This window comes from Heterocephalus glaber, unplaced genomic scaffold (genome assembly GCF_053883595.1).
Source record: "Heterocephalus glaber isolate CG9 unplaced genomic scaffold, H.glaber_assembly_v1.0 deba00001689, whole genome shotgun sequence".
In the NCBI taxonomy this organism is placed as follows: Eukaryota; Metazoa; Chordata; class Mammalia; order Rodentia; family Bathyergidae; genus Heterocephalus; species Heterocephalus glaber.
This window is the reverse complement of record NW_028258414.1, coordinates 2310457-2328824: the sequence shown is the minus strand read 5'-3', so window position 1 is coordinate 2328824 and position 18368 is coordinate 2310457. Positions and strand designations below refer to the sequence as shown.

The following is an 18368-nucleotide window of genomic DNA, read 5'->3' as shown; positions in this document are numbered from 1 at the left end:
GTGTATGTAACAATTTCAAGCATTAGAAAATGTGGAAAAAGAACCATTTTTAAATATCCCTATCAAAGTCCTATATGCATAAATCAGCAATGAAATGCCTGCATATATAATCTGTTACCTAAAACAAAGTCTGAGGTGATCAAGACGCAACAGCTCTAAGTTCTTTATAACCTTCACGGGCAAGAAAGCAGTACCTCTGAGAAGTAAGTTTGTTTTAATAGAACTGAGTATTTAATTTTCCCCCACAGTAAGCAAAGCAAACATCATTATTCTTGGTATATCAAATTGACATCTAGGAATGTAATAAAGTCTGCCTTGGAAATATTACATAGAAAAAGACTGAATTAACAAACAATGCATTGTTTAGTTTTTTCTCATAACTATACATTGACATCTACTTATCTGACCGCAGCTCTTCGGGTTTTGACTTTTTTGGTTTTTTTCCTCCTTTTTCTAGAAGGAATGCAGAATGGCAGTATTATCTTTGGAACAAATAAGACAGAAAATAACAAAAGAATAACTTCACATATAGTCTTAAAGGGACAAATAGATAATCTATTTCTGGAAAAAAAAAAAAACACCTCAGATGTGCTTTACTCAAGGTATACTGTGTTTTTTGTTTCTTTTTCCTCACCACTGGTACCAGGAATTAAACTCAAGACCTTGTGCTTGCCAGGCAGGCGCAGCGCCACTGAGCTACATTCCCAGTCCTGTGTTTTTATTATAGCGTCATTACAACTTGTGCGGGAAGAACAAAGCTTGAGGCTTGTTTCCTCCTCCACAGGAGAGGCACCGTGCAGGTAAACCTCGGGAGGTGAACCACTGGGGCCAAGAGTGACGCAGCACGTTTGCTATCTTACCAACACATATTCTAGGTTATAATAAGAGACTCACCAAATATTTGATGTCCAATTTTTATACCCAAACAGGTTTGATGATTTATCATCCTAGCATAGGAAATTTGAAGGAATAACAAATTATGTAACATAAATAGACATGCAATATAGAAGTGTATAAAAGATACAACTTGGCCTTAGATTTTTTCCTTTAAAGTAATTCCTTCTATAAATAAAACTTACTTTTTACATAAAGACTCATAACTGGTTTTAGATTACAGAGAAAGTTAATAACATAGCTTAAAAAAAGCTAGATTATATATTTTTTTGTAGTCTTTGTCATCCCAGACCACAAGAAAGATGCTCAGATCAGATTATGTTCTTAAATAAACAAATTTTCTGAGGCTTAGAATGTAAAGCACACAAGTAATTAGAGCAGCAACAGTCTTTTCAAAATGACTAAAACAAATTTTAAATATAAAGTATATAAAAAGGACTATTAAGGATAGTTTCCAAAACTATATTTAGAAATACAGGAAAATATGTGTTGCCTCATAATAAAGTTAAATAAATATTCTTTCTGAATCCTATAAACACTATGTTTTAGATTTATTTGGTTCTCATTAGTTAAAAAAAATCTGATTGCTTTTACATAAATTCTTCCAAACTCTCATCTATGCTCAGATTTTTATTGTCTTTCACTGCACTCTGAGATTATCTCTAACTTTCTCTTAGAAATGTGCTTTTTTGTTGGCTTTAGGAAGTATACTTAATCTTCTAGCAATAAACATGATTTAAAATTTAAGGTTCAAAAGGTAATTCTAGAAAAAGGCAGACACTCAACTATCTGCTTTTCTCCCTCCACACATGTACAAGGCCTTGCATCCACTGTGGTTTCCTCCTGAACTCACTCACTGCATTATTATTTTTTTTTGGTACCAGGGATCGAACTCAGGACCTTGTGCTTGCGAGGCAGGCACAGCGCCACTGAGCCTCATCCCCGGCCCTACTCACCTCATTATTAACAGTCACTAGGGTCCAGCTTACCTATTTGAAGATTTCAGAATTCCTCAAAATTTCACAACACTACAAACTCATTAAGATCTCTCGTGGATAGGTTAGAAGTATTAGTGTTATGTAAATTTTTGCTATTGGAAAAAAAATACAAATCTTTACTTTTTCTATCTAGATGAAATTGAAGCTCCATCCTCAGTTCTCAAGATAATGTCTAAAATGTACATTACTAAAGAAGGGTAAAGCTGTCTAATGGCTGACCTAGTCCAATATGCAATTAAGGATTACTTATTCCTGCTATTTTTTGTCTTTTTTGTTTTTAATCCCTGTATTAAACCCCTGGTTTCTTGTGGATTAGTTCATAATCTAACATTATAAAAATTTCTGAAACTACTGTGCTAATACTTAAATTTCAGGAAGGAATCTGACTAAATTAATCACCTCCATTTATTGTTAGAACAGAAGATAAAATAGCTTACTAACTGATATGAGTTACGAATGTCACTGTGACACAGAATTTGCTGTGATTTTCTTATTTGGCTACAAGTGCAGTATTTTTCATGAATGACACCACACAGCATTTCCAACTTGTAACATGAAACTCCAGCTCATAAAGTGTTGTGTGACTTAAAAAGTCTGATTGTAACAAAGTAACCTTTCCCCTGAAAAACAGGAACAAAATCCATTGGGAAATCAGGCACAGACGGTATTTGTCTTGTTCTTCCTTCCCTCTTGTGGTTTTGTTTCTCAAGACAAACATTGTAGATAGTTCCATCAGAATCCAATACTTATTACAAAATGGCACAGCTGCCTTTTTCCTTTTCCTTTTCCTTTTCTCGAGGTTCCTTTCGTTTACGGTCACTAATCGCAGATTGTCTTCCACCTGATGGAGAAGCTTGCGCTGGCTGGTCCTGCTTTAAGAAAAATACACAGGAAGAAATCACTCCAACTAGTCTAAGGTAAAGTTTAATCACAAGCCATTTAAGAAAACCACAACAGTGAAAGACATCATTTAAGGGAAAAAGAAGCTACTGGTAAAGATTTTTTGGGGGAAGAGAAGGTCTTGCTAATTGCTATGTAGTTCAGGCTGGCCTTGAACTCACTCTGTAGCCTAGGCTGCCCTTGAACTTGTAGCAACCCTCCTGCCTCAGCCTCCTGAGTGCTAGGATTACAGGCATGTGCCACCATACCTGGCCCTAGATTTATTATATTAAAGGGTATTTGTATAATTACCTCTATCATTCTGGATAGATGTTACATAATGAATGCGTTAATTATTCTAAATAAATGGAATGTCTAACCTATGCTGAATACTTTATGTATGTCAACACTGGGCTAAGTACTACTGTTTGTTCTTCCCCAGAAACCTGTATTATCTTCTGTTTTACAGACACAAAAAGTAGGGCTACAAGGGGTGGAGGGCTTTGTCCAAAGTACTGCAATAAGGAAGGAGAAACAGAAGCAGGCAATGCAAATCTACATTCATCTAGCTCCGAAGTCTGTGTTCTTTCAGTAGTATCTCAGACTGCCTCTAGCACGTTGTTCAAATGAGTTTCTTTTTTTTTTTTTTTTTCTGATACCAGGGATTGAACTCGGGTCCTCGTGCTTGCTCAGCAGGCGGTGAAACCACTGAGCTAAATCCCCAGCCCCAATTAGCTTATTTTCTTTGGAGATATACATAATTTAAAAAGAGTCAATACCTAATTAAAATTTTTTAAAATCCCTAACAGAATTTTCTTTACTGCTAAAGCAACCATCATATTTTTTTTTTTATAGTGGGGATTGAACTCAGGTCATTGTACTTGCGAGGCAGGCAGTGGAACCACTGAGCTACATCTTCGGTGCAACCATCATACTTAAGATCACAACACTAACTTTTACCTGGGCCTGTGGAGACACAGCAGCTGCTGCCACTGCTTGTTCCTGTTCCTGGTAGAACTGAGAAGCTCGTCTGTCTTCTTCCTCTTGGAGTTTCTTTGCTAGCTCCAAATCACTGATTCCTTCTGGGATTTGTTCCCAATTGATCTCTTGATTCTGCTGTTCTTGTTGTAGAGATAATGCCATCAGATAGTCCTAAAGAATTAAATTATCACCATCTTTAGCTTGGAGATTTTACTCAACAATTAATGAGTGCAGGGCCGGGGATTTAGCTCAGTGGTTTCGCCGCCTGCTGTGCAAGCGCAAGGACCCAAGTTTGATCCCCAGTACCAAAAAAAAAAAAAAATCAATGAGTGCAAACACAGATGTTCTATCTATAAAGCTTTGAGAATAGCTGTGAAAGGGAAGAAGGGAAAGGAAAAATTATGAGAAAGAAAAAAAAAATGGAACCAAACTCTGTAAATAGGGAAGGGTGGAGGGGGTGAAGGGTGCACAGGTAATGGGAGAATAAATAAGAACTAAGATACATTCTGGTACAAACATCCCATGATAACTGTAAATGTATTTTATACCTAAAATGTACCAATAAATATATATATAAATTAAAAAAAAAAAAAAAGAATAGCTTTGAAAAAACATATACGAGCTTATGGGCCGGGGATTTAGCTCAGTGGTTTCACTGCCTGTTGTGCAAGCACTAGGACCAGAGTTCAATCCCCAGTACCAAAAAAAAAAAACCAAACATATACGAGCTTACATATTAAAACAAAACTTGTATTTCTCAGTATGTTCTTTGGGTAGCTATGAATTTTTTCAGCGATGCTGTCATTGTTTCTAAATATTTTGGGAACTCATTGAAATTCTAGAAGGAGTAAAGGCATTCAAAAAAGGTTTAAAAAACTTTCCTTACAAGAGAAACACATACCTGTAGAAAGTTCAGACAAATGAAGAAACCATAAATAAGGAAGTAATATCATAATATTATCACACAGAGAACTGCTGTTAACTAAATATCCAAGATTTTTTTTTCATTACCAGAAATTGAACTCAGGGCCTTGCGCTTGTCAGACAGGCACAGAGCTGCTGAGCTACATCCCTGGTTTTTTGGGCTTTTTTTTCCTGGTACCAGGGATCGAACTCAAGACCTTGTGCTTGGCAGGCAGGCTTGGGGCACCACTGAGCTACATCCTCGGCCCCCTAAGATTTTTTTTTTGGTACCAGAGATAGAACTCAGCACCTTTCGCTTGAGGCAGGTGGCGGCACCACTAAGCTAAATCCCTGGCCCCCCTGAACTACTTTTTATGATACTGTGCCTAAAAAAATAAATAAATAAAATAAAATAAGTGCTTTCTACCAGAATAAGAAGGAAGATAGCTTGAGGGCATTCAGGAATCAGCAAGGCTCCACCAATCACAGGCTCAAGGGTCCTCTGAAAGACTTTGCTTTGAGAAAAAGAGTCACCAGGTGCCCTGCTTCCTCAGGGATACTCAGGGAAATGTTTCCTGGAATCCAGCTTCCCAGGCACTCAGAGGGTGCTGTGCTCCAAGGGGCCCAGAATACTGTCTGTACGGACAGCAGACCTGAGCACCATCCACACGGTGCTGCCTTTGCAGGAATGCAAAATGCAGGAGTCGTGAGGTCACAAGAGGCTTCAAAGAAAGGCCCGGGAGACCATGCTATGTGTTACAGGGTTAGAATCCCTTCCAGGAGCTGCAGGGGAGACCCTGGGATGTTGGAGAATTTGGAATGTCTGTTGAGGAAAGCTGCAGGCAGCAGGTGAAACCAGCCCAAGAGAGAGGCCATGTGGGCTGTGACCAGCAAGGCCAAAGGGATGGGGCTGCCCAAGCCCTTTGTTTTGCTTTTATACAGGGTCTCGCTATGTAGTTCAGGGTGGTCTTGAACTCACAATGTAGCCCAGGCTGGCCTTGACCTCACAATGATCTCCTGCCTCAGCCTCCCGAGTGCTGGGATTACAGGTGTGCGCCACCTCACCTGGCTGCCCAAGCCCTTTGAGCTCACACCGTGCCACCATGTCCCCTGAGTGGACGACATGGAGCTACAGAACTTAATGTGTGCCCTGCTGGGTTTGGATCTTGCTCTGGTCCTCCCTTTACGAATGAGAATGTTCATCCTATACCATTATATTTCAGAAGGATGCAATTTGCTGTTTTAATTTTACAGAGGTTAACAGGTGAGAGTTTGCCTTCAGTCTCAGAGGACACTTTTGAACAATTCTTTGTAGCCCCAGGATGTAGTTATAGGAATACAACTGCTTGTTGAAAATGGGCTAAATGAACAGTCTAGATGCAGCTAAATTGTTATTAGCAAAATATGTGCCAATTGTTTAACACTGCCATATTTATGCCTCATTCAGGGAAGAATTCATATCATTATCATACTCTGAGTAATAAATACTGTAGCTCCAAGCCCACCCACAAAGAAGGCAAAAATTTCATCTGTCTCAGTTCTAAATCAAAGTTCTACCCCTAGTCAGCCCTGCTATGAGTATCTGTTCCTTCTTACTTTGGACTCTAATGTTACAAGATACACTTGCTCTTTACCCACTGTGTTTACCTTCTGGACTCCCTCGTTTCTGTTTTTTGCTGACTAGTCAAAATATATATCAGCTATGTGCTCATCCCTCATCTCCACCAGCCAAAGCTGATTCCATCAGCACTTGTTTGGATTCTCCTTACACCTGCATCCTTCTTATGTAACTTCCACATAGCAGTCTTTTAAAAAGGTAAAGCAGGGCCAGAGATTTACCTCAGTGGTGCTGCTGCCTGCCTGTAAGCGCAAGGTCCTGAGTTTGATCCCTGGTACCAAAAATACATAAATAAATAGACAGACAAACAGACAGATAAAGTAGATCATCCCACTTTCATATTTAATACTCGGCATAGATTTCCTACTGCTAACAGAATAAAATTCAAACTTCTTACCATGACCTCTAAGGTTCTATAGGATTTGGCTTTCTCAAACATGGTGCATAATCTACATACAGGATGAACATTTACCTGTTTAGGAAGTGCCAAGGAAACCTCACAAGTATATTAATGAGTAAATCTTTAGTTCAAAAGTTTTGAATAAGCTGAATTAACATTTGAAAAGAATGTATATTTTACTTATTTATTTATTTTTGGCACCGGGGATAGAACTCGGGACCTTGCGCTTGCAGGGCAGGCGACGGAACCACTGAGCTAAATCCTCGGCCCCGGAATGTATATTTTAAACAAATTTACCTGATCTATCTGATCCTGTTGTCCTTTGTATACAGTTTCAGGATCTGAAGGAGGCCTCAGATGAAATTCTGAGTCACAGAAGTTTCCATCACCATCTACATTGTGCAGGCTTTCCCAAACAACTTTCTCTTCAGTCAGAAACCCCTGGTCTGTTACCAACAAATATAGCTGACCCTTAATAAAAAATAACAAAAGGAATGTTAAATTTTTCAAAAATAGCAAGTATTTACGGTAAATTTTGATTTGCATGTTTATGTATATGAATTATTCTTACCAGCCAGATCTGTACAACATAATAAATAGATCAAATACTAGGGTTTTTTGGGATGTATCATTCATTCATTCACTTATTGTACTGGAGATGGAACTCATTTTATTTTTTTGGTACTGGGGATCGAACTCGGGACCTTGCGCTTACGAGGCAGGTGGTGGCACCACTGAGCTACATCCCTGGCCCTCCGGCCTTTATTTTTGACAGTTACTCAGCTGCCCAGCCTGCCCTCAAACTTGTGATCCTTTCACCTCACTCCCCTGAGCAGCCAGGATTACATGGGTGTGCTATTGTGCCCAGCTCAAGTAAGAGATCTTGTTTGTTCAAATCCACCTGGCTTTGAATGCAGTTTATAATTAGCACACTGTAGTGTAACAAGAAAGAGGAGCTCTTGGCATACCAATTAATATGACTGTAAACAGCTTTGGGGAGGTTTGTAATCTCACCTCACAAAATACAATATAATCAAAGGTCATGAAAAACACATCAGGTAATAAGACAGCTGCCACAAAATATCAAATTGCCTTTTGTTTTTTAAAGTTAAGTCTATATGAGTAATTAAATCCATAGTGAGTGTTCCTTTACACCATTAATACTCTTGCTTTGTACGTCAACAGTACTTTGTGCCTATTACTATTTAGCACCAAGTCACTTGGCACTATAAATGTGTTCTCTTGCTGTTACCCAGGCTGTATTTTTATTTTACTTTAGTTTTTGGTGCTGGGGATTGAACCCTGGGTCCACTAAGTCCCCAGCTGTAGACTTGATTTTAAAATCTCTCTTATCTCTGAGTCTAACAAAAAGCACACCCAAAGTATTTAGTACAGAATTGTGCACCGACCATTAATTTTTCATGTGTTAGTTCTGCTCCGATCATGTAAACTTCACATTCCTGGCACACATAGTCTCTGTAAACCATTTTTTTCTTCAGGTTTGCTAAAGATATGACTTTCTGATACTTGCTGAACGTTCTCATTGATTAACATAGTGTTTACTGCTCAAGAATCTTTTTTTTTTTTTTGGTACCGGGGATCAAACTCGGGACCTTGCGCTTGCGGAGCAGGTGGCGAAACCACTGAGCTAAATCCCCGGCCCCAAGAATCATATTTTACATGTTCTCTCAGACAGTTTTATACTACTACTATACAATATCTAAGCTTTACAACTTATTTCATGTAGATCATGCATTATGTTGGCTGATATTCATAATCTCAGTAATTTTCTCCAGAAGACAGGCAAAGATGGTGAACTTGGTGTCTTCTGCTGCAAGCTCTTACCCTCAACAGTGTGTGAATAGTGTTTAAAGGCTCTAACTGAAACAGTGCTTCTCAGAGTACAGAAACCTGACTTCTCATGAGCTGTTAGCTCCAATTTCTTTGTCCTGTGCATCCTGACATTTACCTTCAAAAATCTACAACTGATTCACTGTCAACAGTATAGATTATTACTGGATAAAGAAGATACTTTTTTTTATAAAATGGAGTACTATTCACCCATAAAGAATGAGAAACTAGAGACAGTTATAGCTAAATGGATGCATATTGAGGCCATACTCTTAAGTGAAATAAATAGGACACACGTGTAAATACCGAATAGTTTCTCTAGTGTGAGAAACAAAGTGTAAATAAGGATTAAAAGGATTAAAACGAATAACTGATAATTTGAAACAGGAAAAGGTCCAAAGGTGTAGGGGTGGTGGGAGGTGAAGGGGAAAGGTAAGAAGGGAAAGGAAAAATTACGACAAAAGAAAAAAAATGGAAACGGACTCTATGTAAATAGGGAAGGGTGGAGGGGGTGAAGGGCGCACAGGTATTGGGGAAAAAAATAAGAACTAAGATACATCATGTAGAGGTACAAGCACCCAATGATAAATGTAAATGTACTGTATACCTAAAATGTACCAATAAAAGGATAAAAAAATATAGATTACATAATAGGCTTTTTCTATAATTATAGGATAGATAGCAAAATATCTATTGTATTGTATCCAATAGTTCAGTCCATTTCACTCTGAAAATCTAAGGCTAAATAACCATTAAGAGTATTTCTTGAGGGCCGGGGATTTAGCACAGTGGTTCCACCACATGCCTCAAAAGCGCCAAGGTCCCGAGTTCGATCCCCAGTACCAAAAAAAAAAAAGTGTGTGTGTGGGTTAAGCTCAGTGTAAAGGCCTTGGATTCAATCCCTAGTACTACAAAAACAAGCCACCAAGATAATCTGTCCAGTTTAACTGTGTACAGTACAAAAAGGAGCACGTAGCAGAAACTAGGGGTATACTTATTTGTTGCCAGTGGGCAGATGAGGGATGCGGTTTAATGAAGGATTCGTGGAGGGTGCTGGGTGCTCTTAAAAGTAAGAAAGCAGGGGCCGGGGATTTAGCTCAGTGGTTTCACAGCCTGCTGTGCAAGCACAAGGACCTGAGTTGGATCCCCGGTACAAAAAAAAAAAAAAAAAGAAAGTATATCTTAAATTCTGTAGAATGAAATGTGTTTATACTATAGATGTTCCAAAGAGTTCACAGGGATAGAAAGATGGGAACTAAAATGACCATTAAATATAAATTATAAAATGCCCCTAAAAACTCTGGGTTTTTGAAAAATAAATATTGGAAGGCACTATGAAAATGTAATGTAGTATTAAAGTAGTCTTATCTTGCTTGAAAAAGCAGCTATTTTATTTTATTACTTATGTCATGTTTTCTGTTTTTTCCTCTCTTTTCTCCTTTTTGTTTTTTTGGTGGGGATTAAACCCAGGGCCTTTGCACTTAACTACATCTCCAGCCCTTAAAAAAGAATTTTTTTTAAAGCCCAGCATGGTGATGCACATCTGTAATCCCAAGACTCAAGAGGTTGAGGCAGGAGGATCACTGTGAGTTTGAGGCCAGCCTGAAAATCATAGTGAGAACCTGTCTCAAAAAACCAAAAAAAATTTTGGTCACTGAGTTGCTAAGGCAGGGCTAAAATTTATGATCCTCCTGCCTCAGCTTTCCAGAGTGCTAGGATTATAGGTATATGCCACTACACTAAGGTACTTACATCCTTATTTTATCATAGATTCCCTCAGGCCCAAGTTTATAAGGAAAGACAAACAGCCAAGAAGCCCAGCAATTTGTGGGAGAGAATAAGTTTAATGTTAAAGAAATTTAAAGAACAAAGGAACAATCCTCCATTCTATCCATTTTAGTGCCTAGATTGCCTCTTTTCAAGTAAAATTCCTGAAAAGGGATTTTTATTTTATTTTTTTGAGACAGGGTCTCGCGTTACTCAGGCTGGCCTCGAACTCGCTGAGATCCTCCTGCCTCAGCCTCCTGAGTGCAGCTACATCTGGCTCTTGTTTTAGTTTAGGTTTTTGTTTGTTTTGGTATTGAGATTGAACCTAGCACCTCCTGCATCCAAGGCAAGTGCTCTAGTGTCGAGCTACATCCCCAGTATTTGCTCTGGAATATTTAAAGCATTCCTGTAGAGCTTCTAGTCCTATATCCAAAGCCAAAATTAACAGTACCAATTCTGCTGTAAATCAGTCCTGGGTCAATGAAGAGGAAGTGTCTCTGCCCCCTGTCAAGAATGCATTCACTGGGCACTCTGCCAAGACTGGAAACAAGGCACAAGAAAAACAAAGGAAAAAAGAGCCAAGAGGATTATAGCAAGGCATAAGTAAATAAATAGCCCAAATGGCTACCGGTCCCTGGAAAACACCAGATTGGGATCACGTCAACAGGGAGTCACTCTACTAAATGCAAGGCATGATCCTTGATTAGATCCTGGCTTGAACAAACCATCTATAAGATTGTTTGGGGAAATCTGAATATAGCCCAAGTATTAAATGATATTAACAATTTTAGCTAATTTTATTAGATGTAAAATAATACTGTGATTTGAAATGAAAACATTCTTGTTTACTGATGCATATAGAAGTATAAGCAACAAAAATATAAAAATAGGGCCGGGGATTTAGCTCAGTGGTTTTGCCACCTGCTGCGCAAGCGCAAGGACCCGAGTTAGATCCCCAGTAGCAAAAAAAAATTAAAAAAAAAAAAAATATATATATATATATATAAATATATATATATAAATATATATATAAATAAAAGCAACATAAAACAGCATAATGTTAAAATTGTTAAATGTTTCATTGGTTTTCTGTAACTCTGTAACTTTCCTAAGATGAAAATGTAAAAAACTGTGTAACTGAGGATAGGGGAGTTGCTCTCAGTGGTTTAATCCCCAGCATGGTCAAAACACAACACAACACAACACACATATAAATCACCCAAAACAACAGTGTTACTATTTTGATTTGGTGATCTCTATAATAAACTGGCACGTTCCCTAGTGACTGGCTACTATGATGTTGTTCCCATTATCCCGTCTACAGGAATAAAGAATAAAGGTGTTCTGTATTTATTCCTATAACTTTGGACAATATCATTATATCCTTAATACCATCATATCTCTGAACTCTTCTGTTCTTGTACGCTTGTTGTTCTCCCTTAATAAAGCCCTGAACCTAACATTACAAACTAGCTACTTTCTCCACACCTACACTACAGAAAAATTAACAACTGCCATATTCACTTAATAATTACCGCCCTTTGGGGGTGCAGCTCAGCAGTAGAGAGCCCGCCACATGGCCCTGAGTTCAATGTCCGGCACCAGAAAAGGAACCCTCCCCACAAAACCCCCAAACCAAAATCAAAATAACTGATGCTCAGGTCCCTCCTCCAGGGCTGATTTAAATGAACTAGTGGTGTGTTCTGGGCACTGGCAAGTTTTTAAAAGCTCCCCAGGAAGTTCTAGTATACAAACTGAGTTGAGAACCATTGGTTTAAGGAGAGAAGGGGTAGCTTTACTGCCAACCTCATATTCGAAATGCATCTTAAAAGATGGGTATGGAGGGGGCCCATGCTCAAACCCAGGGCCTTGCACATACTAAGATGGGCAAAAAGGAATGAGAAGATCTTTTGCAAACAGGGATTAAAGAGCAAGAACAGCAGCAGTGAAGGTACAGAAATGAGAAAGCACAGAGTGTGTGGGGATGGAGGACTGTAAGTGAGGAGACAGAATTTTGGGTGGAGCAATGTTGGCACAGGGGAGCAGCAGAGCATATCCTGCACTCTACCCTCCAGGCACTAGGTGCTGTAGGAGGGACATGCTTGGAAGTAGCCATCCACCACTAAAGTCAGATACAAGGGACCAGGGCACACCCATACAACGAAAGGGACAGAGGCAAAAGATGACCAAAAAAAGGGTAAAGCAGTATTTTTTATTTTTTGGCAGAGCCACAGATACTACTATAGGAAGAATTTATCTATCTATTTATTTATTTATTTTTGGTACCAGGGATCGAACTCAGCACCTTGCAAGGCAGGCGGCAGAACAGAACCACTGAGCTAAATCCCTGGCTACTATAGGAAGAATTTAAAGTCAGACTAATAACTTTGATAATAGCAAACACTATTATAAAGGTACATTTTTTTAAATTCAATTTTGTTGTTGTTGTTTTTTTGAGACAGGGTCTCACTACATAGTTCATGCTGGCCTTGAACTCATAATCTTCCTGTCTCAGCCTTCTGTGTGCTGGGATTATAGGCATGTACTACCACACCTAGCTCTTTTTCTTTTCTTTTTTTTAAATACTGAGTCTTGCTATGTTGTTTGGGCTGGGCTGAAATTCAACATCCTTCTGCTTCAGCCTCCAGAGTGGCTGATAGTGCGGGCACGTACTATCATGTTCAGTTTAATGCAAATCTTAATTCTTCTAATTTCCTTAAATGTTCAAATATAAACAGCCATTATTAAAAGTCATCCTTGGGCTGGGGATTTAGCTCAGTGGTTCGCACCTACCTTGCACCTACCTTGCAAGCGGAAGGTCCCAAGTTCCTTCCCTGGTATCAAAAAATAAAAAAGTCATCCTAGTTCTATCTCTAGGTACTTGGTATCGAACTCAGGACCTTGCGCTTGCAAGGAAGGCAGTGGAACCACTGAGCTAAATCCCCAGCCCTCTAGGTACTCTTTTCTCTTAGAAAATACTAAGTACATCCTTTTTTTTTTTTGGTACCGGGGATCAAACTCGGGACCTTGCGCTTTCGAGGCAGGCGGTGGAATCACTGAGCTAAATACCCAGCCCCGTAAGTACTTCTTAATGTAGTAGTCTGTGAAAAGGAAGTTGAGAATTTAAAAATAAAAACTGACTTGAGATAATGCTTCAACTGCTAATTCATCCATCCCCTTCTAAAGAAGTACTGAACCATTACCTTCACAATTTGATGGTTAAGGAATATTATACTGAAATCTTTTATTTTAAGCAGATTAAATATATCTCTAAATTAAGCTCCTTTGATTTAGAATAACAATTAAACAGCTATTTTTTATCATACCTTGTACTTGGTCATGGTGCTAAAATGATTATTCCGAAAGAACACACAGAGTTCTCCTTCCTGAACGGTTGAAGTTAGTTCACATAATCCATGGTATGTCAGTTGAGTGGCTGTATTGTTTAGAAACTGCTCAGCTACAAAGCCTATGGAACCAATGCATAATATTAGATGGAAGAATATGTTAAAATTTAAAAATTATTCTTTTATTTACAATGTGCTCACATGTGTAGAATGCCAACTGATATAAGACTTTTCCTATTATATGATAGCCCTAAGTTGGAGATTCATCTTTCTAATCTCCTATGGAAATTATGTGTATAGTCATTCCCATCCTAAAATAAATACAGGAAATTGTTTTTACCAATAAATACATTTACTTAAACTTCACCTACAAAAAGGATTTCTGGCAGCTTAAAATATAAAACATAAGACACAATAACAATAAATCCAGTCAAGCAAATAAAAAGGTAGGAGTTAGAAATTTAAAAGCGGGTTGGAGGGCTGGGGATTTAGCTCAGCAAGTGCAAGGTCCCGAGTTTGATCCCCGGTACCAAAAAAAAAGTAGGTTAGAAAGATGAATGTCCAACAGCTATTTCCTCAATGGTTAGGTGTTTAGAAATTAAAAGTAGCCTTATTACTGTAAATTGAGTTGCTTAAGCTTCTAATAAAGATTCTAGATAATTCACAACTCTTGTGCCTAAGACTGGACAGAAACACTATTTTATCCTGATTTCCTCCAACATATGCCATTCATTATGTAGTACAATAAGTTCAGAAATTCTTTCTTGTCTTTCTGAAACAGAATGAAACACAGAAGTTATCTGAGGTTTATTTTAAAAGATATGCACATGCTTGATCCTCATCATGTGCACACTCCTATGTGTGAGTCTATGTACTGGCTAAGAGTTATTTGTAAACACTCCAAATCAATACCTTACCACTTTCATAGTCAATTTGTAGACATGTGAAGACAGGCAAAAAATCTGAACTACCCAACACACACATTCCCAGCTGAGGTCAAACAAGGCAGTATTCTTTCTGCCTTGTTCCAGTTCTCACACCATCAACAGGTATCCTTTTCACGGACTACTAAGTGCTATGGCAGGCAGAGTTTTGTGCTTTCTGTTTGAAATGTGCTGCCCAAGCCTAAGACTGAAGTGCTGGTTAGTGCTCCTAACAGTGGTCCTAAGTAGACCAAGGCTGTGATGTGCCTTACAAAAAATACAGGCTACCCAAGCTTTGTTCAGGCATGAGTTTAATGATGAAGAATCAATCAATAATATGTATTAAGCTGAAACATGAAGTTACTGATTGGCTGAGAAAAATGTGACTGGAATCTCACAAGAAGCTAAGCCTGTATCTCCCCAGGAACAGTGGTTCTGCATTCACTAATTCCTCATTCGTGGCAACTGTATAGAAAACACCTACTGCAAATAAGGAGAATAAACTGTATACATTTTTTTTGGTACTGGGGATCAAACTTAGGACCTTGTACCATTGAGCTAAATCCCCAGCCCCTGTATACATATTTTAAAAACCTGTATTTCTCTCTCTCTCTCTCCTTTTTGTTTTCTTCTTTTGGTAAGGAAGAAACATCTCAGGAAAAGTAGGCAGGGAAACTGTTCTAAAAAGTCTTATAATTGAGGGGCGGTGATTTAGCTTACTGGTTCCACTGCCTGCCTCGAAAGCGCAAGGTCCCGAGATCGATCCCTGGTACCAAAAAAAGAAAAAAAAAAGTCTTATAATTGAGTTGAAAGATACAGGGAGTAAAGATGAATCTGTGTTAAGAAACCTCAATAAGGGCCGGGGATTTAGCTCAGTGGTTTTGCTGCCTGCTGCACAAGAGCAAGGACCTGAGTTCGATCCCCAGTACCAAACAAACAAACAAACAAACAAACAAAAAGAAATCTCAATAAGAATTTGAATATGAATGTGGCAGGGCCTGAAGCAGCTGTGTAATACTCTACAGATTTATTGTACCCCTCTCCAGTTCTTGGTGCCAAGCCATGGTACTTCACTGCACAGTGGTGGAGAAGTTACCAGGGCAGCGTGCTGTTCCAAGGTCTCGGTCCTGGCTAAGGCTAAGGCAGAAGAGCAAACATTATAAGGCAGGCTTGCAACTTCTTATGTTTATACACTCAGAAAGAGTGGCAGTTACCAAGTGGAAAGGATTAAAGCTTTTATCACTCTGTAGCACTCTAATAGGAAGCATTAGGCTTCTGTTAAGAAGTAGCATTCCTAGCTGCAAGAGCCATGTTATTAAATGTCTCCTTCAGCTAGGATATACCTCAGCCAAGCCCTAAATTCAATTCCTTGTACCAACAAAAATTTAAAAAATTTAAAAACAAATATTGGGCCAGGGATTTAGCTCAGTGGTTCCACTGTCGTGAAAGCACAAGGTCACGAGTTCAATCCCTGGTACCAAAAAAAAAATGTTTCTTTCAGAAAGATGTTTCTAAATGCCCTTTCCACCCCACACTAGCTTAACATCCTCTCTACAAATCTTTTTCAAAAAGATATAAAAACTCAGAGGAGGGATGCTTACTTTCAAGTTAATGTGAAATTTAAAAAATTTAACAATAGAAAGGTATTTCAGGGGCAGCGATTTTAGCACAGCTGCTGCTTAAAAAGAACAGGAACGGGCTCATAAATGATTTGCCTAACGTCAAAAACACTAGTTATGATAAAAAGTGAAACCCAGGAGAATCATTACTGGCATTAAAATATTTAAAAATTTAATGCAGATGATCTCGATACATTCCAACTGAATTACATATCTCCCCAAATTGAAAAATACAGTGTTGTTAGGAAGTGTAAGAAACAGTATTTTCTGGGCTGGAGATTTAGCTCAGTGGCATCGTGTCTGGACCTTGCAAGGTCCTGAGTTTGATCCCCAGTACTGAAAAAAACAAAAACAATATTTTCTGTAAACCCAGCACTTGAAAGGCTGAGGCAGGAGGATTGCTTTGGGTCTGAGGCCATCCTGGGCTACATAAAGTATGAAAGCCCCAAGTGCTTTCAAGAAAGTGAAGTCAGGGCTGTGGAGGCACATGCCTGTGATCCCAGTACTCAGAAGCCAAGGCAGGAGGATCACTTCGAGTTCAAGGCCAGCCTGAACTACATAGTGAGACCCTGTTTAAAATAAAACAAACAAAAAAAATGCTTTGCAGACTTATTAATTACAAAAACAAAAGGGCATTGTTACAGTAAAAAACAAATTTAGCAGGTACCACCCTTATCAAATTTAAACATCACTGGGCCGGGGATTAGCTCAGTGGTTCCGCTGTTTGCCTCAAAAGCGCCAAGGACCTGAGTTCAATCCTCCGTGCCAAAAAAAAAAGCTATGTCACATTTTTTTTTTTTAAAGCAGAAAGGAAGAAAGGAAAAGCATCAGAGATCTATATTACATGACACTAAAGAGATACGACAACTAGATAATGCCCACTTTAAGGGGCATTATTGGAAAACCCAAAGAATTCTGAATATTAACATTTTATTAATAATATATCAATGCTAAATTGCCTGAGATAATTAATTATACTGTAACTATACAGGAGAATCTTACACAGGAGAATTCCTTTTTCTTAGGACACAAATGATGACTTAAGGGTAAAGTGCTACGATATTTGCAAATGATTCTTATGTTATTTAAGAAAAAAGAAAGTGTATGTAGAAACACAGAAAAATAGCAAATAGCTGGGCGTGGTGCCATATGTCTGTGTTCCCAGGACTCTGGGAGGTTGAGGCAGTATTGCAAATTTGAGCCCTGCCTAGGCAATTCTGCAAGACCCAAAATAAAACAAAACAAAACAATACAGACAATAGCAGCTCATTTCGAAGGCTCTGGGTTTAAGCCCCAGTGTACCACCCCCAAAAACCCAACTAATCAAGAAACAAACAACATGGGGGCCGGGGATTTAGCTCAGCGGTGCTGCCGCCTGCCTCAAAAGCACAAGGCCCCGTGTTCGATCCCTGGTACCAAAAAAAGAGAAAAGAAAAGAAACAAACAACAAATATACAAAAAAACTCAGCAAATATTTACTGTAAATAATTGGTGAATTTAATTAAACAAGTAAAATGTTCATTGTAGTAGTACAACCTTTCTTATGGGTTTGAGATTTCTCAAAATGAAAGGTTGAGAAAAGGAAATACTATTTAATAAAAATATTATTAATTTAAGCTATAATATTCAGTGCTTATAGCATATAATGCAGGATTAATAAATATTTGAATAAGTTGATAAATATCCTAGAATTATTTTTACAGATATTTCTGTTGTAGAAATAGTTGTTAAACAGTTATTCCTCACAGAGCATCTGGAATTAAATGACCAGCTAGCTAGCTGAAGCCTGGCAGTGAGACTGGACTATTTTGGTTTTTTCTTACTGATTTTTGCTGCTATGCCACAACCTGTCATTATAACCAGATTCAAAATACTGTATCAAAAGAGGTGGCAGGCCAGGGATTTAGCTCAGTGGTGCTGCCGCCTGCCTCGCAAGTGCAAGGTCCTGAGTTTGATCCCCAGTACCGCAAAAAAAAAAAAAAAAAAAAAAGTGGCCAGGGATTTAGCTCAGTGGTTTCGCTGCCTGCTATGCAAGCACAAGGACCCGAGTTCGATCCCCGGTACCAAAAAAAAAAAAAAAAAAGTTACAAATAATAAGTACTTTAGTACAAGTAAAAATTTCTGTGCTTTTACTTACAAGTCATTGCCATTAGAAGATGAATGTTGTCTAAAAGAAGTTTAAAGAATA

At 38.5% G+C, this 18368-nt stretch overlaps 1 protein-coding gene across 6 annotated transcripts in view; it reads right to left on the bottom strand.

The window, feature by feature from the left end:
- Positions 1–208: 208 nt before the first annotated feature.
- The window catches only part of Mindy2 (MINDY lysine 48 deubiquitinase 2), a 65482-nt gene continuing 47322 nt past the window's right edge, over positions 209–18368 (bottom strand). For 3 of the 6 annotated variants that reach the window (XM_087199002.1, XM_013076140.3, XM_087199005.1), the window contains 4 exons: positions 13618–13760; positions 6971–7144; positions 3732–3923; positions 209–2764 (listed from right to left, as the gene is read on the bottom strand). In XM_087199002.1, the coding sequence (XP_087055128.1) occupies positions 2642–2764; positions 3732–3923; positions 6971–7144; positions 13618–13760 (632 nt within the window). In that variant the 3' untranslated portion in view covers positions 209–2641. The remainder of the gene's footprint in view (positions 2765–3731; positions 3924–6970; positions 7145–13617; positions 13761–18368) is intronic. The other 3 variants (XM_087199001.1, XM_087199004.1, XM_087199003.1) reach the window with 3 other exon arrangements.